Below are 27,054 nucleotides of genomic sequence, written 5' to 3'. Positions count from 1 at the left end.
GCTCATGGCTGACCTTCGACCTCAACTCCATTTTCCTGTCCGATCTCTATAATCCCTTGATTCCCCTAGAATCCAAAAATCTATCGATGTCAGCCTTGAATATACTCAAAGACTGACTTCCCCAGCCCTCTGGGGTAGAGAATCCCACAGAGTCATCACCCTCTGAGTGAAGAAGTTTCTCTTCATCTCAGTCCTAAATGGCTGACCTCTTATTCTGAGACTATGACCACTGCTTCTAGACACCCAGCCAGAGGAAACTCCCCAGCTTCTCTAGTCTCTCCACATAACTGAAGGCCCTCACCCCTGGTACCATTCTCGAAAATCCCCTCTGCACCGTCTTCAAGGCCATGACAACCTTCCTAAAGTGCGGTGCCCAGAATGGGACACAATACCCCAGCTGGGGCCTAACAAGTCAATTGCTTGAGTAAGGGAACAGCACAATTCATCAACCAAACACTGGCAAATGTGAAAACGTGTAGAGCTCAGAGTAGGCCACAATGCTCACACTAATGAAGCTTCTCCGACACAGAGTTTGAAATCCATGAAGCTGCTGAGATAAGTATGTGATTACTGAAGGACTTGACACTTGTCTCACACACACAGTCAAATCAAACGCCTGGAAATTCGAGTTAATAGCAGAACTCATCATTGCCTGAATTCAATTGTCAGTAGCTCTTTTCTCGCAGGCAGCAGGCGCATCCAGATTAAAGAGGGACAGCTCCACGACAGGGCAAATGCAGGGAGGATGTTTCCCTTGGCTGAGGAGTCTAGAACCACGGGTCACAGTCTCACAATAAGGGGTCAGCCATTTAGGACTGAGATGAGGAGAAACTTCTTCACTTGGAGGGTGGTGAATCTTTGGAATTCTCTATCCCAGAGGGCTGTGGAGGCTCAGTCTTTGAGTGTATTCAAGACAGAGATCAATTGATTTTTGGATATTAAGGGAATCAAGGGATATGGGGATCAGGCGGGAAAGTGGAGTTGAGGTAGAAGATCAGTCACGATCTCATTGAATGGCCTACTCCTGCTTATGTTCTTATGATATGCAACGTTTTCCTCTCAGCGTCAGCACTTTTCCACCCAGTGCGCCGGTGACGAGCCCAGCCAACATTGTCGTCAGCATGTGTTCGATGCACACCACGCCGCCTCTGAGCCAAAGAAGCCTGCTGATTGCCACGAATGCAGAAACGACTTACCTTGGTGGCGAGGAGGCGGGTCAGGTAGATCTCGGACACCATCTTGCTGCCTCGGTCCCCTTCCCTCTGGTCCATGTGGTCGTGGTTCTTGACCAGGTGCCAGAGCTTAGTACCGCTCTCCAGGTCTGGAGTGATCATGGGCGTCCGAGATCGTAGGCTGTCTGGGCTGCTGGCGGTCCGCAGCATACTCTCTACAAAGAGCGGGAGGGGAAGGGAAGAGAAGAAAAAGTGACTAAAATGCGGGTAACAGCTCTAAGAAATACCCACCTTCAAATCAATAACTGGGCCAAGAATGGGAGACAGATGAGAGGCAGAGCGGCAGACTCGCTACATAATTCAAACCTCAACTTCCTGTCCAGTGTCTCAACAAAATTGACTCTGGCGATCCCAGACCCCTCCCTATCTCTGTAACCAATCTCTGTAACCAGATCCCCTCCCTATCTCTGTAACCAGACCCCCTCCCTATCTCTGTAACCAGACCCCCTCCCTATCTCTGTAACCAGACCCTTTCCTATCACTGCAATCAATCTCTGTAAATAGCCCCCCTTCCCTATCAATAACCAATCACTGTAACCCAACTCTTCCCGATCTCTGTAACCAATCTCTGTAACCAGGCCCCTCCCTATCTCTGTAACCTCCTCCCCCCTCCCTATCTATAACCAATCTCTGAACCAAGACCCCCTCCCTAGTTCTAGAACCAGACCCCTCCCTTGCTCGAAATCCAGACCCCTTTCCTATCTATAAACCAATCTCTATAACCGGACCACCTCGCTAGCTCTGAAACCAGACCCCCTCCCAAGCTCTGAAACCAGAACCCCTCCCTATAATCCTCCAAGAGCTCTGTGTTTCTCCAATTCTAGACTCTTATGTATATTCCATTTCCTTCGCTGTCCCTTCAGCCATCTGGGCCCTCAGCTCTGTAATTCCATCCTTAAACCTTTCCACCTTCCTCTATTCCTTTAAGACATTCATTAAAACCTCTCTTTTTGACCAAGCTTTTGATCCCCTGTCCTACCTAAAGTCTCCTTACATGGCTCGGTATCAATTTATGTCTGATTACATACTTATGAAGCGCCTTGGGTGGTGGCTCAGTTGGTAGTAGCACTCTCACCTCTGAGTCAGAAGGTTGTGGGTTCAAATCCCACTCCAGAGACTTGAGTACAAAAATCTAGGTTGACACTCCCAGTGCAGCCCTGAGGGAGTGCTGCACTGTCGGAGGTGCCATTTTTTGGATGAGATGTTAAACCGAAGCCACGTCTGCTCTCTCAGGTGGACATAAAAGATCCCATGACATAATTTCGCAGAAGAGCAGGAGAGTTATACCCAGTGTCTTGGCCAATATTTATCCCTCAATCAACATCACTAAAACAAATGATGTGGTCATTATCACATTGCTGTTTGTGGGAGCTTGCTGTCATGTTCTCTACATTACTTCAAAAGTACTTAATTGGCTCTCATCTGCTTTGGGACGTCCTGAGGTTGTGAAGGGCGCTATATAAATGCAAGTCTTTCTTTTATCTCTCGCCCTCAGCAAATGTGCTGCTTCCTGTGTCTTTGTAGCTCTGGGGTGTTGGAGATGGGCATTAGGTACAAATGCAGTGTGGCAGGGTTGAAGAGATCGATGGATATTTAGACTACAGTCTTTGATAAAAATCAATGACCCTGTGAATGCTTCAACACCTCTGGTTAACTCTGCATTTCAACTGCATTCCATCTCCGAGAAGTTGTTCAAAGGCATGAGACACACACTGATTAAATGACTAACCAAGGTGTGCACTTCAATCCGGTCATGGACAGTGGGCTGCAATATCTCGAACATAACCTGATTGGTATGGGGCAGAAGTGGTGAAACTAGAACAGAAACGGTAGCATGGTGGTTATGTTACTGGACTAACAATCTGGAGACGCGAGTTCAAATCCTGCCACGGCAGCTGTGGAATTTAAATTCAGTTCATTAAATAAATCTGGACTAAAAAGCTAGTATCAATAATGGTGGCCATGAAACGACTGGATTGTCAGAACATCGATGTCCTTTACGGAAGGAAATCTGCCACTCTGGTCTATATGTGACTCTGAACTCTTTTCCCACATTGCAACAGTGACTACGCTCCAAAAGTACTTCACTGACTGTAAAGCGCTTTGAGACATCTGATGGTCATGAAAGGCGCAATATAAATCCAAGTCTTTCTTTCTTTTAACTACCCTCTGAAATGGCCTAGCAAGCCACTCATGGGCAACTAGGGATGGGCAATAAATGCAGGCTTTGTAGGCGACGCCCACATCCTGTGAATGAATGTAAAAAAAAACAGAAATGAATCAGCACTTGACGACTTTTACAGACTTCAACATGACTCATGTTGAAGGAACCTTTCAAGATCTTGTTCCCGGCCATGCTGGTGAAGGGACAACGCAGCCTTAAAGCGTTGAGTTGGCGTCTATCAAACGGCGACAGCAATCTGCGCCTGACTCACCGTAGCGGCTGAGAGATTTGGTGAAGGTCGAGGAGTTGGAGATATTGTAAGCTGAGGTCTGTTTCGGTACAAGTGCTATCAAAGATCCATCTGTAACCTAAGACAAGAAAGTCAACAAAACAAATACTGAGATTGAACGATTGGGGCGGGGGACAGACATTGTTGTGCAACACCTTATCATAGGTTACAGCACAGAAAGCAGCTATTCAGCCCATCGTGTTGCGACTGGCTCTTGACCAGAGTGAGCCAAAACTAACCCTACTGCTCTGCTCTCTCCCCATGGTCCTATATCTTCACCTGCTTCGAATATTTAACCAATGTTCTCTTAAAAGGTGCACTGGTGACAGCCTCAACCATTCCCCAAGGCAAGGGAAGGCAATAACAGCTCTCTGTGTAAAGAAGTATCTCCCGATAGCTCTCCTCAGTCTCTGAATAACAACTTCAAAATCGGTGATCCCCTGGTCACTGACTCCCCAACCACCTACTCACTCTACCAAAACCAATCAGCGTTACTTAAAAACCTCTGCTACATCTCCTTTCAGCCTTCTCTGCTCTGCTTCTGGTTAAGCAATGCCTCAATTTCAAAATTCTCATCCTGATTTTCAAATCCCTCCATGGCCTCGCCCCTCCCTATCTCTAATCTCCTCCCTCCCCCCCCACCCCCAAGATGTCTGTGCTTCTCTAATTCTGCCCTCTTGAGCATTCCGATTATAGTCGCTCCACCATTGGCGGCCGTGCCTTCTGTTGCCTAGGCCCCAAGCTCTGGAACTTCCTCCCTAAACCACTTCACCTCTCTAACTCTCTTTCCTCCTTCAAGACGTTCCTTAAAACCTACCTCTTTGACCAAGCTGTTGGTCAGCTGCGCTAATTTCTACTTGTGGCTCGGTGTCAAATTTTTAAATCTCTCAATACTCTTGTGAAGCGCCTTGGGACATTAAAGGCGCTATATAAATACAAGTTGTTGTTGTAATGGAAGTAGTCTCACGAACTCAAATCTGTCCCTTGGGACGTATCTTTGAAGAGTTTTCCAGTGACAACGAAGGGTGCTACCTTGTGCCAAGCCTTTCCTTCTGGTTGGGTGAGGATAGGGGTGGGAACCGAGCGCTGAGGTGAGCTTGGCCAGCGCACTGCCCTCTGGTCCGTACCTGGTAGTGTGCCAGCGTGTTCAGGCGTTTCCAGTCGTTATCTATCTTTGTCGTCACGTCTTCATCCTGGAGAATTATTCGCGCTATTCTTCCCTGCCGCCATTCTGGGGGGCGGGGGGGGGAGGAAAGAGCAGAGAAAACATGATCGCACTTTATCCAACGCCTGGTTCAAGGCTTCACAAATGCCACACCAAACATCCCCCCCTCCACTCCCTCTTCCTGCGTGCTCCCCATTTTCAACCTTCCGCCAAAGTGGCGACTCTTGGCAGAATGTGGTTCCCGCCCACAGCCCCTTTAGTAACTTGTCCAAGTGGTCATTTTTAACAGCGAGTGCACAGGCAGGCCTGCTATTCGACTGCACGAGGAACCACATCCCAGCCTGGTCCCCTCCTCACGAGACACCCGCACCTGAGCTTTTCCAGCAGGGGTTACTGTTTAACCATAATAAAGGACAGGAATCGCGGCTGATTTTCCCCTTCGCACATCCAGACACACTGGGTGATTTTAACCCGACTTGCTCAGCGGAAACCTGGCGGGTGGGCAGTTAAAATCGCCCAGGCTCTTACCTGCCTGAAAGGCCCCATGATCGCAACATCTGTAACTTTAACTTGCTCTCCTGAGCAGGCAGGGAGGACATGCTAATGACTGCCAATCAACCTCTCCGGTCCGGGCAGTGAACAATGATCATAGAATCAGACAATGATACAGCACAGAAGGAAGCTATGCGGCCCGTTGTGGCTGAGCCACTCATTGTCATGTCTCATTCCTTCACCTAGTGAATTATCGTTGGAGATTTTTAAAATGTCACTTTTTTTTTTTCTCTTAATCCAATCTTTCCCTCTCTCTCTCTATTTCTCTTTCTGTACCTGAGACCGTGTCAGCTGTGGCCCAATGGGTAGCACTCTCGCCTTGGAGTCAGAAGGTTGTGGGTTCAAGTCCCGCTCGAGGGACTTGAGCACAAAAAAAAAAATCTAGGCTGACACTGGCTGAGGGAGCGCTGCACTGTCGGAGGTGCCGTCTTTTGGATGAGATGTTAAACCGAAGCCCTGTCTGCTCTCTCGGATGTAAAAGATGCCGTGGAACTATTTTGAAGAAGAGCAGGGGAGTTATCCTGTGTCCTGGCCAATAATATTTATCTCTCAATCAACATAACAAAAACACCGATTATCTGGTCAATATCACATTGTTGTTTGTGGGAGCTTGCTGTGCACAAATTGGCTGCCACGTTTCCCACGTTACAACAGTACTTCATTGGCTGTAAAGCGCTTTGAGACGTCCGTTGGTTGTAAAAGGCGCTATATAAATTCAAGTCTTTCTTTTCTTAATCCAATCTTTCCTTCCCCCTCTCTATTTCTCTTTCTGGACCTGATTTGACATTGAATTCACGCACCTTCCCAGTCCTTTGTCAATTCCTTAATTTCATTAGTGGTCCCGTCGCTCCTCAAACGCCCTCGTTATCAGTTCGCACTTTCAGCAACTTTGTGGGCAACCATTGTTAAAACCTAACCCTGCAGGAACAGGCCTAACTAACGGGGAACGGCGCGGGATGCAAAATCCGTGCCATAAATTTTGCTTTGTGATATTATTATTATTATTTTTTTTTTTTAAATGTTTTCCCCTTCCCCCACACCAGTTATCAAAAGCAGGCTCCTACCGAGGTCCATGTCCGCTGCCTTGGGTCTCTGAGAGTAGGGCACGCCCTTGTAACAGGCGTCCAGCAACTTGTCCTTCACTTGCATGACAGTGTCGCAGTTCAGCACTTTAACCGGGATCTCGGGAGCGTTCTCGTTCTCCGGGTTGACGCAGTTTAGGGTCTGTGGGAGAAAGCGAACGTGATCAGTGAGCTGTTGCAGCCACCACGGGGATATTGGGCACTCGTGCCCTCAGCTCTGTAATTCCATCCCTAAACCTCTCCAACTCCCTCTATTCCTTGAAGACGTTCATTAAAACCTATCTCTTTGGCCAAGCTTTTGGTCCCCTGTCCTAATGTCTCATTCTTTGGCTCGGTATAAATTTACATCTGATTCCGCTTCTCTGAAGCGCCTTGGGATATGGCTCAGTGGTCAGCACTCTCGCCTCGGAGTCAGAAGGTTATGGGTTCAAGTCCCACTCCAGGCACTTGAGCAGAAAAAGAAAATCTAGGCTGACAGTCCCAGTGCAGTACTGAAGGAGTGCTGCACTGTCAGAGGAGCTATATCGCCCCGCTCGCTCCGTTTAGCGCTTGATTTAGTGCTCCACTTCCCTCCTGGACATTTAATCGGAATTTCGTGTCCGCTGGGATTGGGTGGCACCCGACGATAATTTTGCGCTCCCGCAAAGAGTTATCACCCCGAACACGGACACCACGCAATTTCTAACCCAAAAGAAATGTTTCAATGGCCAAAGGGTTAACCGTACCATACTTTCACTGATTTTACACTGTTTCGGGGCCTTGGAACATGGAATCTGAACAAAATATTTCCCAAGCATCTGAGCTCGGCAGTTGTCACGGCGCTAGAATCAACTTGGGAAAGGCCGTCAGCAGGTCTGCATGCATGACGAGCGAGGTAAATTAAACGGCAAGTTCAGAATGTTCAAGAATTTTCCCGTTGACAACGTGGAGCCTTGGCACTGGACGGGTGAACATGCTCAGGGTGTTCGGACACGGACTGAGGCAGCTCCCCCGGTGTCCGCAACAGGGAATGCCGAGGCACTTACCACCGTCTTGTAGTCGATCTGTTGGCGAATCAGCTTGTCCTCGCTTAGGGAGTAGCGCGCCTCCCCCGTGATGGCGTCGATGGGTCCTTTCTCCATCTGCTGCTTGATGGCGCAGTACAGCATGAAGAGGGGCTCCCCAGCACATTCCTACACGGCGAGAAAGGAAACAGTGAGCCCGGCCTCTCTCCACCTGTCAGCACACCACCCCCTCATCTGTGTCTTAAATGGCCGACCCCTTACCCTGAGACTGTGCCCCCTAGTTCTAGCCTCTCTAGCCCAGGGGAAACAACCTCTCAGCGCCTGTTGACAAGTGCCGAACTGTTTTCACCCAACAGCAAGACTCGTTGTCGGAACGGCGGCAATTCTGCTTTTTGAAGTTGCCCTCTCTGCTCCTGCATTCTTTCCGTCTCTCGATAACTCGGCTCCTAATGGATCCTGGTGCACTTCGGCTGTCACAACTTCAGCCCAATGGCCCAGCACACTTTATCCACAGAGAGACAAAGCCCAGACAGGTTCCAGTTTCCATCAGCCAGCCAGCCAGTGCAATGCCGACCCACCTCAGTCCAGCTGGCACTCCGACTGGCCACAAGAAACATCCACGGGTGAGAGGAGGGGAGGACGGGGGCAAAAGAGCTTCTCTGCTCACTCTCCAATTAACTTCCCCTTTCCCCACTGGAAGTGCTGGAATCCCGAGTAAGCTGAGGACAACGTTCAATCATAGATACAAAATGCTGGAGATGTGAAATGAAAAAAACCAAAAATGCTGGAAATACTCAGCAAGTCAGGCAGTGTGTGTGTGTGGAGAGAGAAACAGAGAGAGTTGTGACAAAAGGTCATCGACCCATACTGAATCATGAATTCCTTTTGCCTGGTACCGTCATCCCTTTTGTCATTTAATCTCTCCTGCCTTCCACCCAATCACAGACCTTCCCTTTTGTTCTTTCCTCCCCACCCCCCTTTCGCTGCCTCTGCACTGGCTTAAAACCCGTTACATCTCGAAACATTTTCCAGTTTTGACGAAGTGTCATCGACCTGAAAGGTTAACTCCGTTTCTCTCTCCACAGACGCTGCCGGACCCGCTGAGTGTTTCCAGCATTTTCTGTTTTTATTTCAGATTTCCAGCACCCAGAGTGTTTTGCTGTTGAATCACAGATCGCAGGTTCACGGCACCTTGCTGTCAAGTAGCCTTTATTTTAAAACTTCATTCTCGGCAAGGCCAGCATTCATCCCCTAGTTATGGATATTGAGACCGGGCAGGGAAAGTGGAGTTGAGCTCCAAGGTTAGCTATGATCTTATTGAATGGTGGAGCAGGCTCGAAGGGGCCATATGGTCTACTCCTGCTCCTAATTCTTATGTTCTTACCCTGAGAAGGTGAGAGTGGGCCTTCCATTTAAACTGAGTGCCCACTTCAGAGGGCAGTTAAGAGTCAACCACATTGGTATGGGACTGGAGTCACATATAGGCCCAGACTGTAAGGACAGCAGATGTCCTTCCACAAACCAATTGCGTTTTTACCATGATCTGTCAGCTTCAAATTCACTTTTACTGATGACACAAACCGAGGGTGGGGGGGGGTGAAATACAGGCCGGGGGCAACACAGGGGAGGGGGTGCAAAGCAACACGGGGTAGCAGAGAGAGAGGGAAAGAGGGAAGGAGAAAATGAAAATGTGTTTGGCAGCGAGACAAACAGAATGAGAAAGATGAAGGTAAAGCAGAGACACACACAGAAAGGGGGAGAGTGATGAGGAGCTGGCGGCAGTGAGAGGCGGAGCATGAAGACAGCACAGTAGGAGAAGCAGGACGAGAGGCTTGAGACAGCAAGCGGTACCATGAGCAAGAATATATTCTCCACAATTATTGGCATAGTCGAGCAAACAGCAAATATCCTTCAGAGAATAACATTTCTGAAACAAAACCTTGAAAAACTTCGACAAGTGTCAAACACCAAAGAGGAGGTGGAAATAGAACAGTTGGTGTAAGGTGGCCTGGAAAGAGAAGCTGGCTTCATGTTGTTAATCCGTGTTATAGATGCTCGTTTGTTCCTTCTTATCCTGCATGCCTCACATCGCCTCTCCCGTGCTTCCTCAAATTGAATTCACTAACCATCCCTCTCTCACCATATGCTGTTAACATCTCCTTATCATCTCCGATAATCAAATAGACAGCTGCTAACGAGCTCCAGCACACATACATCACAGCCAGGACCTCCAACACCACGCATGTCTCAAAAATTATCTTTAATCTGTGAATTTGACTTCATTAAAGTTGGTTGGATGGCGAGGAGAGAGGTGGGGGAGGGCGCAGGGGGAAAAGATAAATCTTTTGATGTCGCAGTTTCTTTCAACCGCACATCTGAGGCATGACAAACCGAGGCGAGGAACATTCATTATCCTCTCTGCCCGAGTTCCGTAGAATGCCATCAGTTGACAATCAGCGCACAATCTCTTTGCGACAGGAACGCAACGTTCATTCTCGGCAACACTCGTCGCGCGGAGGGGGCAGTGATGCCGGAGCGAGAGAAGAAAGGGGGAAACGGGAATTTGGGGGCGGGGGGGACTGGGAGGGGAGGGACGCACGGTCAAAGAGGAATGTAAGCAGGGACGGAGGAGGAGGGATTCAGGGAAAGTGTTTAAGGTCAGTGGCCTCTGTCTAACCCAGACTGACGTCTCATTTATTTGTTCACTAAGTGAAACTAGCTTGGGCCACCTCTACCCAGTTGGCAGGACTTCCCTTAAGTGTCCCTTGAGTTTAGAAGAATGAGGGGTGATCTCATTAAAACATACAAAATTCTTACAGGGCTTGACAGGGTAGATGCAGGGAGGATGTTTCCTCTGACTGGGGAGTTTAGAAGCAGGGGTCAGAATAAGGGGTCGGCCATTTAGGATTGAGATGAGGAGAAACTTCTTCACTCAGAGGGTGGTGAATCTTTGGAATTCTCTACCCCAGAGGGCTGGGGAGGCTCAGTCTTTGAGTATATTCAAGACTGAGATCGATAAATTTTTGGATATTAAGGGAATCAAGGGGTATATGGGGATAGTGCAGGCAAGTGGAGTTGAGATAGATGATCAGCCATGATCTTATTAAATGGCGGAGCAGGCTCAGGGGGCCGGACAGTCTACTCCTGCTCCTAATTCTTATGGTTCTTATGTTTAGGGAAGGAAAGCTGTCAGCCTCACCCGATATAGCCCTATTGGTGACGCAAGAAATCATGGATCGGAAGAAATAACTTGAGACAAAAAAGTCTCTTCAGATTGGTGTTAGAATTGAAGGATTAAAGTTACTTGAACAGCGTGAACATAAATAACTGAGAACAACCATTTGAAGGCCAAGAATGGCATGTCTATCTCCAGCCTTGGGAGGATAAGGACAGGAGAGATGAGCCTTCAGAAAGTATAAACAGGAAAGACACGTGGCGAGGAGGGTTTCATCTGAGAGTTGAGACAAAGAACTCGACATATTATGTGTTAGATAGCCCTGTCCATTATTTTACACTAGCCCCACCCCTTAAAAAGAGAAGAGAAATATCTACAGAGTTTTTCAGGGCAGACAGTGCAGAGAAGAGCTGTTCATACCACCAGCTGTCCGATCGGGACTAGTACCAGCTACTTGTCACGGTGTATGTATACCCTGACTGTTTGTTGTGTTTGACTATTTGAACTATCGCTCCCTTAATAAAATGCCTTGTGACGGTCAAGATCCTTTGGGTAAATGTGTGTGACGTGCAATCTTAAAGACTCCAGTCCCACACCCAGCGTGGTTTACTCTTAACCACACACTGAAGCGAGCCACTCTGTTGCATCAAACCCACTATCAGTGCTTGCTCAGGGCAACTAGGGGGTGGGAAATCACTGTCAGCCTCGCCACATCACCCACATCCCGGGAATGAAATTATAAATTTTTTTAAAAGAAAGTGCACAGCGCAATAGAAAACAGTACATATAAAACAGCACCATCGCTCCCTGTTGGTCAGTTGGATATTGAATATCCCATGGCACTATTCAAAGAAGAGCAAGGAGTTTTCCCGGTGTCCTGGCCAATGTTTATCCCTCAGCCAACTCCACCTGAAACTGGTCACTCGCCCCGTCATTGCTTGTGGGATTAAGCAGTGTGCAAAATGGCTGCCACTTTTGTCTACAGAGCAGCAGTCACTACATCTCAAAGGAAATTTGCAAATCTTTCTTCTCACTGGGCCAAAAATTGCGGTCGGAGGCTTCCCACGGGCGGACGCCTCCGACAAAACTGTTTTTTACAAAAGTATCTGGTGGTCCCAGAGGAGCAAACACGTGCGCTCCGAGACCTAGATGCGTAGCCGCCCACGTATCCCAGGAACATACACATCATGGGATCACGTGGGCCTGGACCACCAATCACAATGTAATATTCCCCGGCGGACAGGGGCAGGCCAGCTAAAAGAACAAGGTGGCGGTTACATCTTCTTCTGAAAAGGTAAACCAGAAGAAGAACGCCGCCTCCATGGAGTTGGCTTTGCAATCAAGAATGAGCTGGTGGGCCGTCTCAGAGACTTCCCCTGTCGGATAAATGAACATCTCATGACTCTCCAACTCGCCACAGCCAGCGGTGCGTACGCCCCAACAGTCGACGCAACAGATGAGACAAAAGAGGGATTCAACTGCAGCCTCGAACAATCCCTGTCCCGAGTCCTTACAGATGAGAAATTGATCCTCCTCGGTAAGGACATAGACCGCTGGGGAGGCATGATCGGCAGAGAGGGGGTAGGGAAAACCAACTCCAGCAGTACCCTGTTCCTGACAAAATGCCTAGAACATGACCTTGTCATCACTAACACCTTGTTCCGTCAGAGGGACAAGTACAGGGCATCATGGTAACACCCTGGCTCCAAACACTGGCATCTGCTCGACGACGTCATCGTCCGAGCGAGGGACTTGCAAGGATGTGTGCATCACCCGCGCCATGACAGGAGCTGACAACTGCTGGATGGATCACCACCTAATCCACTCTGTCATCAACATCAATATAGCCCCAAAGCGACGACAGCAACAAAAGCAATGACGCAGAAAAATCAACGCTGGGCACTGAAAGATCCAGTTAAGAAAGCTCTATGCATCCCGAGTCGCAGAGTGCCCACATCGCCTGGTCTGTCCTCAAGGCCTCCATAACCAATGCCTGCAAAGAGACGCTCGGTCACTCAACCAAGAAACACGAAGACTTGTTTGATGAGAACGACAAGTTGCTAATAAGCCGCAAGTGCAAGGCATTTCTGAACTTAAAGTAGCAACCCAACACAGGAGCAGCAAAGCAGCTCTACAGGCGGCTGAAAACCGAGATCCAACAAAAAACCCGCGATCTAAAGAATAGATGGTGGGTGAACAAAGCACAGGAAATCCAGAGCTAGCCAACAACCATGACGTGCGAGGATTCTTCAGCACAGTCAAGGCCACCTACGGCCCAAGACCCAAGGCCCCACCCCACTGCTGGCCAAGAACGGAAAGGCACTCACTCAATAAGGACACCGAGGATGAGACGTTAAACCGAGGCCCCGTCTGCTCTCTCAGGTGGACGTAAAAGATCCTACGGCACTATTTTGAAGAGCAGGGGAGTTCTCCCCGGTGTCCTGGACCAATATTTATCCCAATATTTATCCCTCAATCAACATCAATAAAACATCACTTATCTGGTCATTATCCCACTGCTGCTTGTGGGAGCATGCTTGTGTGCAAACTGGCTGCAGTGTTTCCCATATTAACAGTGACTACACTCCAAAAAGTACTTCATTGGCTGTAAAGCGTCCAGTGGTCATGAAAGGTGCTATATAAATTTAAGTCTTTTGTTTCTTTTTCCATTCGCTGTGAAGGAAGGTGGGGGGGGGGGGGGGGCGTGGAGGTGGCGCACCGGGAGGATGGACGTGTCGGGGCAACCAATAGCGGGACCGGGGCAATTGGAGGTCGTGTCAGAAAAACTCCAGGAATATATCTCACCAGAGTTGGCAACTCAACCATCGCCGCAAGGAGAAATGGAAAAATCAGCCGGAGAAATCTGTCACTTTAAAAAATAAATTAAGCAAAGTTGCCGGGGGGGGAGGAAGCAAAAGAAAAGGCAGGATTGATGCAAAGCCGCCAAGGAACGGTGCTGTTTCTGAGCAACATTCGGGCAAATGCACACTCCGGTTCGCCCAAACACCTGATTTCACGGTTCAAAGGAGGGAATCGAGTACACACGGTTGCCATGGTGATCGGAGGCATGCGAATATTCATGAGAAACCAGCAAGCGGGCACTCAAAAATAAAAATTAATCCACTCCTCTCACTGAAGTCGGCGTTTCACGGGGAACGGCGTGGAAAAGCTGGTCTCTCCGCCTCGCACGTGCGCGTGAGCCAGCGAGGCCTGTTCTGCGTTAACACAGCTCGGGAGGCCCGCACATTTCAAAAACACTCATCGCTGCAAGAAACAGTTTTCACCCGTCATTGTCGGGCACGACAGAGACCCACGGAGGAACTCAAAAGCGACAGGACGATCATCGAGCTGGGAGTTCCCAGAACCAGCACGTGCGAATTCTGTTCATTAAATCGCAAGATTGATGCGGATGAATGAAGGTACCACTTGGCTCAGTTTGAGCTTGTCCTTCTAGAACACCAACCCTACCATCTCCCAATTACACGCTCAGTACTTTCTTAAATGTGACCAGTGTCCCGGCTCTCACTGGGGTACAGTTCCACACACACTGCCTCTCACTGGGGTATGGGTCCCACACATACTGCCTCTCACTGGGGTACAGTTCCACACGCACGGACTCGCACTGGGGTACGGGTCCCACACACACTGACTCGCACTGGGGTACGGGTCCCACACACAGACTCCCACTGAGGTACAGTTCCCACACACACTGATTCTCACTGGGGTATAGTTCCCACACACACTGACTCTCACTGGGGTACAGTTCCACACACACTGACCCTCACTGGGGTACAATTCCACAGGCACGGACTCTCACTGGGGTACAGTTCCACACGCACTGACTCTCACTGGGGTACGGTTCCACACACATTGACTCTTACTGGGGTACAGTTCTACACACACTGACCCTCACTGGGGTACAGTTACCCCCACACTGAGTCTCCCTGGGGTACAGTTCCACAGGCACGGACTCTCACTGGGGTACAGTTCCACACGCACTGACTCTCACTGGGGTACAATTCCACACGCACTGACTCTCACTGGGGTACAGTTCCACATGCACTGACTGTCACTGGGGTACAGTTCCACACGCACTGACTCTCACTGGGGTACAGTTCCACACACACTGACTCTCACTGGGGTACAGTTCCACACGCACTGACTCTCACTGGGGTACAGTTCCACACGCACTGACTCTCACTGGGATACAGTTCCACACACACTGAGTCTCACTGGGGTGTTACATAAGCACTGACTCTCACTGAGGTACAGTGTAAACAGACAAAACTTGACACCAAGCCAAAGATAATAGGATGGGTGACTTAAAGGCTTGGTCAGAGAGGGAGTTTTTAAGGAAGGTTCCAACAGTGGAGAGAGGCGGAGAGGATTATCCAAGGAATTCCAGAGCTTCGGGCCTTGGCAGCTGAAGGCATGGTCACCAATGGTGGGGCGTAGGAAGTGGGGCATCTGCGCAGGAGTTCAGAATTGAGGGGTACGGTGGGAGAACCTTTGAGACAGTTAGCGTATAATTTTCTGCAGGAGTTAGAAATGAAAAAGTAGGTGGTTTTGGGGTGGAGGTTTAGATTGATCCAAGTTGTAATGTCAAGACAGGCAGCTGGAAAGATTAGAGATGGCCTTGGGATCGAGAGGAAAGTAGAGACAGAACTGAGGCTCAGTGTTTCAGTATATTCAAGATGGAGATCGCTAGATTTTTGGATATTAAGTGAATCTAGGGACATGGGGATTGGGCAGGAAAGGTGTTGAAGTAGATGATCAGCCATGATCTGATTGAATGGGATATGGGGATAGTGCAGGAAAGTGGAGTTGAACTCGAGGGGCCGAATCCTGCTCCTAATTCTTATGTTCTTATTACACAAAACCTGCTTGCGGTCTCGGCAGACCTAGGTGGCAGGTGAGAACTGAGGTAAAACAATGCCCTCACATTAAGTAGGGTGTCTCTGTTCCATTACACTTTTGTGACTACAACAAGTACTTTAGATTAAATATAGTAAAAAATATTCACTGCCTTTACAATAAATGATCTTTCATTTTAGCTTCAAACAAGGCTTAAATGAATAGCTTGACAAACCAATTTATTCCTCCGTCATTTTCAAGTACATCCCTCCTTAAAATAATATATATGTATTGACGCCTCTAGGCAATCTATCTATTTTATTTATAAAGCGATGGCCACGATCTCCCCTAACATGACTAAAATATACGTTATTTGGACAGTGCACTGCACTTCAACAAGAGCCTGTCAGCACCGATGCAATTTCCTTCTCTTCAATTCATTGAAGTTGGATCTTCGAAGACATAAAAGCCACAAAGCCACGTGCGGCATGCATTATTGATGAACAGCGCACTGTAGGGACGTCTGAAAGACAGAATACCCAATTTTCCGTCATTTCACTACAGCCCTGCCCTTGGAATCGCATTTGCGAGATCTGGGCATGATATCCACTTCGTTAAGCCAAATTCTTTCCTTTTTTTTAAAAAAAAAACTTAAGTAATTGCAATTCTGATTCCTCTCTCCACTCCTCTCCCCCCACCCCCCCAAAAAAAAAACACCTGTCTTCTTTTCCTGAGCTGATCTACCATGTCTTCCTCGACATCTCGCTGCAGTCACTCAGCCGGAAGAGTCGTGTTGCCAACCTTACAGAGTTGTCCTGGAGTCTCCAGAATGGAATTGAAGATTCATCTCCGCGGTACTGAGAGCTTCCCCCAGTGGTTATTGCCTCTCCCACCTCACTCAGCAGATTACAAGACACTTATCACCCTTGTTGTCTTAAACCATCTTCTGTTGCTCACTTGAGTAGGAACAAATTTAGCCTTGTGGTTATCATCACTTTTTGTTCTTAAAACTTCAACATAATGTCAGCTGTGGTTCTGAGTCAGAAGGTTGTGGGCTCAAGTCCCACTTCAGGGACGTAAGCACATAAATCTAGGCTGACACTCCAATGCAGTGCTGAGGGAGTGCTGCACTGTCAGAGGTGCCGTCTTTCGGATGAGACGTTAAACCGAGGAACCGTCTGCCCTCTCGGGTGGATGTAAAAGATCCCATGGCACTATTTCGAAGAAGAGCAGGGGGAGTTTCCCCGGTGTCCTGGGCAATAATTATCCCTCCATCAACATAACAAAACAGATTATCTGATCATTATCACATTGCTGTGCGCAAGTTGGCTGCTGCGTTTCCCACATTACAACAGTGACTACACTCCAAAAAAGTACTTCATTGGCTGTAAAGTGCTTTGAGACATCTGGTGATTGTGAAAGGCGCTACAGAATTGCAAGTTTTTCTTTATAAAAAACAATCTAAAAGCAGAGTAAAATTTCTTCAGAGTATAACGTAGTTTACAAGCAGGGCTTTGATACCTGGACTTCAAGGGTTAAGTTACGAGGAGAGATTACATAAATTAGAGTTGTAATCCCTTGAATTTAGAAGGTTAAGGATATTCCCACATTACAACAGTGAATACACTCGAAGAGTACTTCCTTGGCTGTAAAGCGCTTTGAGATGTCCCATGGTCGTGAAAGGCGCTATATAAATGCAAGTCTTTCTTATATTAAGGGGAACAGATAGGGAATAGATTGAGAGAAACTATTTCTGCTGGTTGTGGATTCTAGGACTTGGAGGACATAGTCTAAAAATTAGAGCCAGACCTTTCAGGAGTGAAATTAGGAAACACTTCTACACACAAAGGGTGATAGAAGTTTGGAACGCTAGCTCAATTGTTAATTTTAAATCAGAGATTGATAGCTTTTTGTTAACCAAAGGTGTTAAGGGATATGGGCCAAAGGCGGGTATGTGGAGTTGGGTCACAGATCAGCCATGATCTCAATGAATGGTGGAGCACGCTCTTCATCAAACTGGAGGTACCCTTGCCTCAGTTGGTCATCTCTGGTCAACATACCGTCCTTCAGCTGATTCCTACATAAGAATCGGCTGTTCAAAATCATCAGAGGTTGAACATAGAGGAGTGAGAGAAACTGTTCCCATTAGTGGAAGGATCGAGAAGCAGAGGACACAGATTTAAGGTGATTAACAGAAGAACCAAAGGCGACGCAAGAAAAACTTTTTTTTTTTTTTTTTTAAACACTGAGTGGTTAGGATCTGGAATGCTCTGCCTGAAAGGGTGGGGGAGGCAGATTCAATTTTAATTCTTTCAAAAGGGAGTTGGATAAGTGTCTGAAGGAAAAAAAAATTGCAGGGCTACAGGGAAAGGGCAGGGGAGTGGGACTAGCTGAGAGTTGTCACGGGCTCGAATTAGGAGCAAGAGTAAGCGATATAGCACCCCACCCCCCCCCCCGACCCCACTCTGCCATACAGTATGATCATGGCTGATCTTCGACCTGAACTCCACTTTCCTGCATTATCCCCATATCCCCTAGATTCCCCTAGAGTCCAAAAACCTATCGATCTCAGCCTTGAATACGCTCAACAAAAATTCAGCTTCACAACAACCCATTGAACTCCGGCTTGACTGGATCATTAATCCAGGCCTTGACATCATGTATCACCACTACACTACCACACCTGAGGCTTATGCACACTGGTTTACATTTCTCCAACATCAACATCCTTCTGTGTAGGTGCTTTTTTATTCATTCATGGGATGTGAGCGTCACTGCAAGACCGGCATTTATTGCCCATCCCCAATTGCCCTGCAGAAGGTGGTGGTGAGCCACCTTCTTATACAACTGAGTGGCTCGCTAGGTCATTTCAGAGGGCAGTTAAGAGTCAACCACATTGCTGTGGGTCTGGAGTCACATATAGGCCAGACCGGGTAAGGCGGAAGATTTCCTTCCCTAAACCAGATGGGGTTTTACGATAATCTGATAGTTTCATGGTCACCATTACTGATCCTAGTTTTCTATTCCAGAATTTTTTATTTAATTACCTGAATTTAAATTCCCCAGCTGCCGTGGTGGGATTTGAACTCATTAGTCCAGGTCTCTGGATTACTAATCCAGTAATATAAACACTATGCTATCGTTCCCAGGTGCAATGGTATGCATTGGGATGTTCCACGTTCCTGATTTTTGGGCATCCTGTGCGGAGGGAAGCGGGCAGGTCGGAGGACCTCCTTGTAGGACTGCTCCTGGGTCTGGCCATGGTGGCCATTAATAGGTCCGCGGCTACATTCATGCCAGGGTGTCCCTGGAGATGGAGCATGCGGTGTCCACCAGTACGCTGGCGGCCTTCCACGAGGTGGGCGCCGGAGGGACTGGAGTGCATCATCATCACTGGCAACCAAATTTTAATTTGATTTGTAAATTTCCTCAAAGTTTTATTGTTAATTTGTGGGTTCTAGTGTCCCTTTAATAAGGGAGGCACTCGGCTTTATCTGTTAATTAAAATAGTTGTAGTGGGATGTTTATAGTACAGTACTACTATACATATCCCAAAACTTCGCTTCAATCTTGAACACTGGCTGTTGCGAGGGTGACCTGTAACACTCTCTCTCGACTGTTGCTAGGCTAGGGTTTCTCACTCTCCCTCCCTCGTGTAACAACAATCCTTTAAATAAAATGCTGTCTTCCTAATACCTCTATTTCAAATTTACCAAAGAGGTGAGCGCCAAAATGGAGATGGAAAAGTAGGTGATGGAGAGATTGGAGGTTCAAAGTGAGACACAGATCACTTATAAAAGGCAACAAGAGAGGGAAAACTTCTGTAAGAGGGAGATAAGATGAAACAATTGAAAAGTAACTGAATACACAGGACCTCACATTAACAACTGTGATTCCGACATTAAAGTTAGTTCAATCTTACCTTCAAGAACTTGTACAACAGGAAGGTAAACCAATTTGTCAGCATCTTCTCAGCAACAGACTCAGTCCTTAAAAAAAAGATGTTGTAATTATTATCTTTATATATATTTAGCAAGTTCATTTGTTTGCAATATAGAGTTTTTAATATACAGTTTAATTACCACCTCCATCATCTCTCAAGTATTTTGTTTTTCAGACTGGAGGAAGGTATACATTGGTGTTCCCCAGGGGTCGGTTCTCGGACCACTGCTTTTCTTGATATAAATTAATGACTTGGATGTGGGTGTACAGGGCACAATTTCAAAATTTGCAATTGACACAAAACTTGGGAGTATAGTGAATAGTGAGAAGGATAGTTAAAGACTTCAAGAGGACAGAGACAGTCTGGTGTAATAGGCAGACACATGGCAGATTAAATTTAACTCAGAAAAGTGTGAAGTGATACATTTTGGTGGAAAGAATGAGAGGAAATATAAACTAAAGGGTACAATCCTAAAGGGGGTGCATGAACAGAGAGACCTAGGGGTATACATGCACAAATCACTGAAGGTGGCAGGGCAGGTTAAGAAAGTGGCTAAAAAAGCATACGGGATCCTGGGCTTCATAAATAGGAAATTATGATGGCATAAAATAAAACACTGGTCTGGCCTCAACTGAACTTTTTTGTCCAATTCTGGGCACCGCACTTCAGGAAGGATGTGAGGACCTAGAGAGGGTGCAGCAAAGATTTACAAGAATGGTTCCAGGGATGAGGAATTTCAGTTACGTGGACAGACTGGAGAAGCTGGAGAGGCGATTTGATAGAGGTGTTCAAAATCATGAGGGGTCTGGACAGAGTAGATAGAGAGAAACTGTTCCCATTAGCAGAAGGGTAAGAACCAGAGGACACAGATTTAAGATGATTGGCAGAAGAACCAAAGGCGACATAAGAAATAATATTTTTTACGCAGCAAGTGGTTAAGATCTGGAATGCACTGCCCGAAAGGGTGGTGGAGGCAGACTCAGTTGTGGCTTTCAAAAGGGAGTTGGATAAGTACCTGAAGGAAAAGCATTTTCAGGGCTACGGGGAAAGGCCGGGGGAGTGGGACTGGCTGAGGTGCTCTTGCAAAGAGCTGGCACGGGCTCGACGGGCCGAATGGCCTCCTTCCGTGCTGTAACCATTCTATGATGCCATCTGCAAGGATTTATTTTTATGTGAATCGGCTAAAATGTCAGCCTGGGTTTTAAAAAAAAACTGATTTCACTTGATCCAGCAGGCCAACTACCCGTGATCTCAATTACCATCACTCGATTTACTGCCCACAGACTCCCATATTTAACACAGGTCAGGAGACCAATGGGACACTGGCATTTGGGGGACAGGGAGATTAGCAATTTAGGGATTGGGAACGGGAGATTAGCGAGTTAGGGATTGGGGGGGTGGGGGGAGGATAAATTAGCAAGTTAGGGATGGGCCGGGGGGGGGGGAAGATTAGCGACTTAGGGATTTGGGGGGGAATTAACGAGTTTGGGATTGGGCGGGGGGGGGGGGGGGGGGGAGATTAGCGAGTCAGAGATTGATGGGGGGCCATGGAGATTAGCGTGTGAACGATTGGGGGGGGGGGGGGGGTTGGGGAATTAGCCTGTCAGGTTTTGGGGGGGGGGGGGGGTGGGGGAGAGAAGCATGTCAGTGATTGGAGTGGGGGGGGGGGGAAAGAGAGTAGCGTGTCAGTGATTGGAGGGGGGGGGGTGGGGAGAGTAGCATGTCAGGGATTGGGGAGGTCTTGAGAGACCATTTGAAACCAGGTTACCACCATTTTGGAGAATTTCTAATTGTTGAAGTGAACAAAACAGGAGTCTGATCTGTGGTTACTGGGAACTTACTTGAGGTAATCTGAAAAGTCCAATCAAAACCTTTAAAACCCCATGGACCATGATTGTAGGGCTGGAGGAGGTTACAGAAATAAGGAGGGATGAGGCCATAGAGGGATTTGAATAGAAGGATGAGACAACTTATCACAAATTGAATAAAATCACCATCCCCCCCATCCATCATGAACTGTATCATCCAATATTCCAGAGGAATAATGCGATCACGTTTGAGCAATTTAACACAACAGAGGGTTCAAGACCAAACCCAGCTCACTCATACTTTGTTTGGGGCAGGGGGTGCGGTTCTAACTTGCAACTCTCCGAGGACACTTTCCAAAGGTTTCACTTCCCTACCGAACTGTCTCTTAACTCAGACTCTCTTTCAACATTGACCAATTAACTGAATTCCCAAAGCCACTACATGGACAAGACAGATTCACCTTAAACTGACATTTTCTGTTCGTAATTGGAACATATTTTTTTTTAAAACAAACCTCGCTTCAACAGCAGTCTCAAAACCCCTCACCCGAATTAAAGTATTACTTTTTCTGAACTAATCTCTGTGCTTAACAAATGAAGGCGTGACAATGTTGGGAAATGAAACAAGTTTTCCATTTCAAATGCCTAGTGCTCGTATCAAACACACCCAGGACACGCGGGTTAGATACAGAGTGAAGCTCCCTCTACATCAGGGGTGGGCAACTATTTGGGCCACTTAACACGTTTTGGTGAGTGCTGAAGGCCGCATGCCAATGTACCCCCTAAGGCGCGTGGCTACACGGTCACGCACCAATCACGTAGTCCCTCGCAGGCCACTCCCCAGCTCCTTCTGCTGGAAGAGATTTAAAGGGACCGCGTGCAAAAAAAATTAGAGGGAACATTGTATAAATATAAACATATCAACATAAATTCAAATAATAGTCAGATGCTATCTTACATGCACAACATGCATTGGATACTGATTAGAAATGAATCAAAGATAAAAGTTGAAAATGTGGTGGTATCTTCTGGTCTCTGTCAATCAGTGCTGTGAAATAGAGCTGTACCCTCTTTAGACTCTGTCAGCATTAATTCCCCACAGTCATCCTTATGTCCCTGTTCAAAGATTACTACTGCCGTCCCAAATAGTGCCGGATGAAAACTCCCCTGCCGTCGTACTCTGGATACCGGGAGAGGAAAGATGCAGCACCGGTCACTTTCTTCGGTAAAGGAGTTGTGGCGATGAGCAGCCATGACGCCACTCCAAAATGGATAGGGCATATTCAAGTACGCAGTGCATTCTAGGTATGGACATCCGCCATTGGGGCCCAGAATCATGGAACGGATCTTTTTAAGATCGGGCCAGGGAGAAATGTTTTTGTGAATGATTAAGTTGATTAAATGCACGACCGCCAAGGATGCACCGATGGATTATGGATTTTCCTTGGCTGCAGTTCGGATCTGTCTCTGACACGAGAAGTGAAAGTGGATAGACGAATGTGCAGCTCGAAGCTCTGGCTCACTTTCTATTTCTGTCCCAACCAGCGGGCCGGATATGGCCTACGGGTCATATATTGCCCACCACTGCTCTACACTGTCCCATCAAACACTCTCAGGGCTGGTATAGCACAGGTTAGATACAGAGTAAAGCTCCCTCTACACTGTCCCATCAAACACTCCCAGGGCTGGTATAGCACAGGTTAGATACAGAGTAAAGCTCCCTCTACACTGTCCCATCAAACACTCCCAGGGCAGGTACAGCATGGGTTAGATACAGAGTAAAGCTCCCTCTACACTGTCCCATCAAACACTCCCAGGGCAGGTACAGGAGACGTTAGATACAGAGTAAAGCTGCCAGGTCATGGTTAGATGCAGAGTAAAGCTCTCTTTAAAAATAAACAAAGTCTTGCATTTATATAGGGCCTTTCGCGACCTCAGGATGTCCCAAAGTGCTTTGCAGCCAATGCTCTTCTCTGACACAACAATATGTTTTAGCCTCAACTTCAGAAGAGAAGCTTTAGTATAATTTTTTTTGCACACACACTGGCACAAATTGCAGGACAGCCTTGTGTTGTAAACTCACACCTGCGAGGACTGGGTTGAGATCTGCTGACATTTATTTCACTCCAAGACCCTGAGAGATGAGAGAGAGAGAAGGCAGCGTCAGCCGACGACTCTGAGCTGGGCCGTAACCCAGGTACTGGAGGTGGAAGGACAGCTGTAAGCCACCGCTCGCCTTACAAAACCAGAAATCGCAGAACGACAACCCTACGAAACATCGATTTGAAGAGCTGAGGCAATCTTCATGTAAATGTCCGAAACGCCCTTAGTGTCATATTTGACCCTGAAATTAGCTTTCGACCACATACCCGTAGCAGAACGAAGACCGCCTATTTCCACCTCTGTAACATCGCCCGTCTCCGCCCTTGCCTCAGCTCATCCGCTGCTGAAACCCTCATCCATGCCTTTGTTACCTCTAGACTTGACGATTCCAACGCACTCCTTACTGGCCTCCCACATTCTACCCTACGTTAACTAGAGGTCATCCAAAATCCGGCTGCCCGTGTCCTAACTCGCACCAAGTCCCGCTCACCCATCACCCCTGTGCTCACTGACTGACATTGGCTCCCGGTTAAGGAACGCCTCGATTTCAAAATTCTCATCCTTATTTACAAATCCCTCCATGGTCTCGCCCCACCCTCTCTCTGTAATTTCCTCCAGCCCTGCAACCTCCCCCCCCCCTCCCAAGATGTCTACGCTCCTCAAATTCTGCCCTCTTGCGCATCTCTGATTATAACTACTCAACCATTGGTAGCCGTGCCTTCAGCTGCCTGGGCCCCAAGCTCTAGAACTAACTTCTTCCCTAAACCTCTCCGCCTCTCTTTCCACCTTCAAGGCGCTCCTTAAAATCTGCCTCTTTGGCCAGCTTTTGATCATCTACTGTAGTTTCTTCTTGTGTGGCTCGATGTCAAATTTATTTGTTTTGTCTTATAACACTCCTGTAAAGCGCCTTGGGACATTTTACTACGTTAAAGGCGCTATATAAATACAAGTTGTTGTTGTAAAATGGCCACCCTGAATCCGGAAGGCCGAATAGAGCCACGGTAAAACCAAACTGCTTCCCAGCAGTTTTCAATACTCTGCCGACAGAGGTCCCCTTAAAAAAATACTGGAACCCAATTAAAATCTATCAATTAAGTTAATTAGTCAACTTATTACATAAATCATCGGAAATGCCGCCTCAGCTCTGACTACACTTCAACAGTGCCACATGATGATGACCTTGGAAACATCCCCTGCAAAGTAATTAAAATGGTTCCTTATTATCAATGCTTATTACTTCTAATTAGTTAACAGCTCTTGTACAGGCCGAGAGAGCGAGCGAGCGACTGTCTCATTGCTCCAAAAGCTGATGGCTTTGCAGAGAAGAGGCAACAATGGAAACGGAATCCCACCTCGGTCACTGATTTCTGGTGGTGGGTTTGTGTGCTCGGTGAGGGGCATAAATATGAGCACCAAATACTCGCGAGGATGGGCAGATTAGATCCAGAGTAAAGCTCCCTTTAACTCTGACCCAGCACTGGTCCTCAGTCTCAACCTCCAAAACACTCTCTGCCCCTCCTCTTAGTTACACCCCAGTGGAATATTTTGGATTTCCCCAGTGTGATTTCTCCCAGTAAGACTGTCAATTAATGCCGGATTTAGAGCAATTTACAGCAAATCTATAGCACAGTAACAAGCCATTCAGCCCAACAGGTCCGCGCCGGTGTTTACGCTCCACACGAGCCTCCTCCCACCCTCTTCACCTCACCCCATCAACATATCCTTCTATTCCTTTCTCCCTCATGTATTTATCTAGCTTTCCCTTAAATGCATCTACGCTATTAGCCTCAACCACTCCCTGTGGCAGCGAGTTCCACATTCTCACCACTCTCTGGGTAAAGACATTTCTCCTGAATTCCCTTTTGGATTTATTCGTGGCTATCTTTGAAAGAGCAATCCAATTAGACCCACTGCCCTGCTCTTTCCACATAGCCCTGAAGATGTTTCCTTTTCAAGTACCTATATATATATATATATATCCGATTTTGAAAGGGATGGGGGGGGGGGGGGGCGGGGCGGGGGAAGAGCTCCTGTTTTTTGTGTACGTATTTGGGGGGGGCGGGGGAGAGAGAGAGAGAGAAGAGTCTGACTTTGAAATCAAGGGGTAGAAACATAGAAACATAGAAATACTCGTATCTTGTGAGTATTTGTATATCAGGGTCCCACATTACTGCTCAATCAAATGGGGTCCAGTCATTGCATTTGCTACAAGTATCTGCTCCCCAGCTCCAGAAGGTTAGACAACCCTGCCTTAAACCCAACCCGAACCGTACAAGACGTTACATTCCCTATGCCAGCCGTAAACTTGCAACTTAATATTTAAACAATGCTGTACATTATCAAAAGCATTCCGTCTCACACTTGAGAATTCGCTTAGCAAATGCACTTGAATGAAGAGCATCAGCATTACAATGCACAGTAGGTATACAACAACTTACAGTAATATAGCGCCATTAAAAGAAAAAAAAGACTTGCATTTATATAGCGCCTTTCACACTATACAGCTGCTTTACAGCCAATGAAGTACCTTTGGAGTGCAGTCACTGTTGTAATGTAGGAAATGCGGCAGCCAATTTGCGCACAGCCAGCTCCCACAAACAGCAATGTGATAATGACCAAATAATCTGTTTTAGTGATCTTGATTGAGGGATAAATATTTTCCAGGACTCTGGGGATAACTCCCCTGCTCTTCATCGAAATAGTGCCGTGGGATCTTTTACGTCCACCTGAGGGGGCAGATGGGGCCTCGGTTTAACATCTCATCCGAAAGATGGCACCTCCAACAGTGCAGCCCTCCCTCAGCACTGCACTGGAGTGTCAGCCTAGATTTTTTTGTGCTCAAGTCCGTGCTGAGAGATTTGATCCCACAACCTTCTGACTCCGAGACGAGAGTGCTACCCACTAAGCCGCTGCTGACACTGGTATTAACATAGCATATAGTCCCAAGGCGCTTCACTTGAGCGTAATCCGATAAAATTTGACAGTCACGTAAGGAGATATCAGGACAGATGACTAAAAGCTTGGTCAAGGAGAGTGAGCTGGAGAGACAGGGGGGTTTATGGAGGGAATTCCAGAGCTTAGGGCACAGGTAGCTGAAGGCACTGCCACCAATGGTGGAACGATTAAAATCAGGGATGCGTAAGATGTCAGATCTGGAGTAGCGCAGAGATCTCGGAGGGTTGCAGGGCTGAAGGATGGAGGGTCGAGGCCATGAAAACAAGGATGAGAATTTTAAAATTGAGGTGTTGTTGGACCGGGAGCCCATGTAGGTCAGCGAGCACAGGGGTAATGGGTGAACGGGACTTGGTGCGAGTTAGGATACGAGGCAGCCGGGTTTTGGATGAGCTCAAGTCTAAGGAGGGTGCAAGGTGGCATTGGAACAGTCAAGTCTCGAGATAATAAAGGCATGGACGAGGGTTTCAGCTGCAGACGAGCTGAGGCAGGGACGCAGGGTGATGTGACGGAGGTGGAAGTAGGCGGTTTGGTGATGGAGAGGATATGCGGTCAATAGCTCATCCTGGGGTCAAATATGACGCCAAGGTTACGAAGAGTCTGGTTCAGCCTCAGACAGTTGCCAGGGAGAGCGATGGGAGTCAGTGGCTAAGGAACGAAGACAATGGCTTCGACCTTCCTAACATTTAATTGGGAGAGAATTTCTGCTCATACCTCCTAGAGTAGATAGC

The 27,054-nt window shown here is 47.5% G+C and overlaps 1 protein-coding gene across 2 annotated transcripts in view; it reads right to left on the bottom strand.

The window, feature by feature from the left end:
* The window catches only part of LOC139277349 (plexin-A1-like), a 633,908-nt gene that overhangs the window by 32,236 nt on the left and 574,618 nt on the right, over positions 1–27,054 (bottom strand). For both annotated transcript variants that reach the window (XM_070895706.1, XM_070895705.1), the window contains exons 23-28: positions 19,440–19,506; positions 7,510–7,656; positions 6,467–6,626; positions 4,813–4,916; positions 3,668–3,764; positions 1,197–1,387 (exon numbers count right to left, since the gene is read on the bottom strand). In XM_070895706.1, coding sequence (XP_070751807.1) covers positions 1,197–1,387; positions 3,668–3,764; positions 4,813–4,916; positions 6,467–6,626; positions 7,510–7,656; positions 19,440–19,506 — 766 coding nt within the window. The remainder of the gene's footprint in view (positions 1–1,196; positions 1,388–3,667; positions 3,765–4,812; positions 4,917–6,466; positions 6,627–7,509; positions 7,657–19,439; positions 19,507–27,054) is intronic.

Source organism: Pristiophorus japonicus, chromosome 12 (genome assembly GCF_044704955.1).
Source record: "Pristiophorus japonicus isolate sPriJap1 chromosome 12, sPriJap1.hap1, whole genome shotgun sequence".
Taxonomy (NCBI): domain Eukaryota; kingdom Metazoa; phylum Chordata; class Chondrichthyes; family Pristiophoridae; genus Pristiophorus; species Pristiophorus japonicus.
This window is presented reverse-complemented; position numbering and strand designations above follow the sequence as displayed.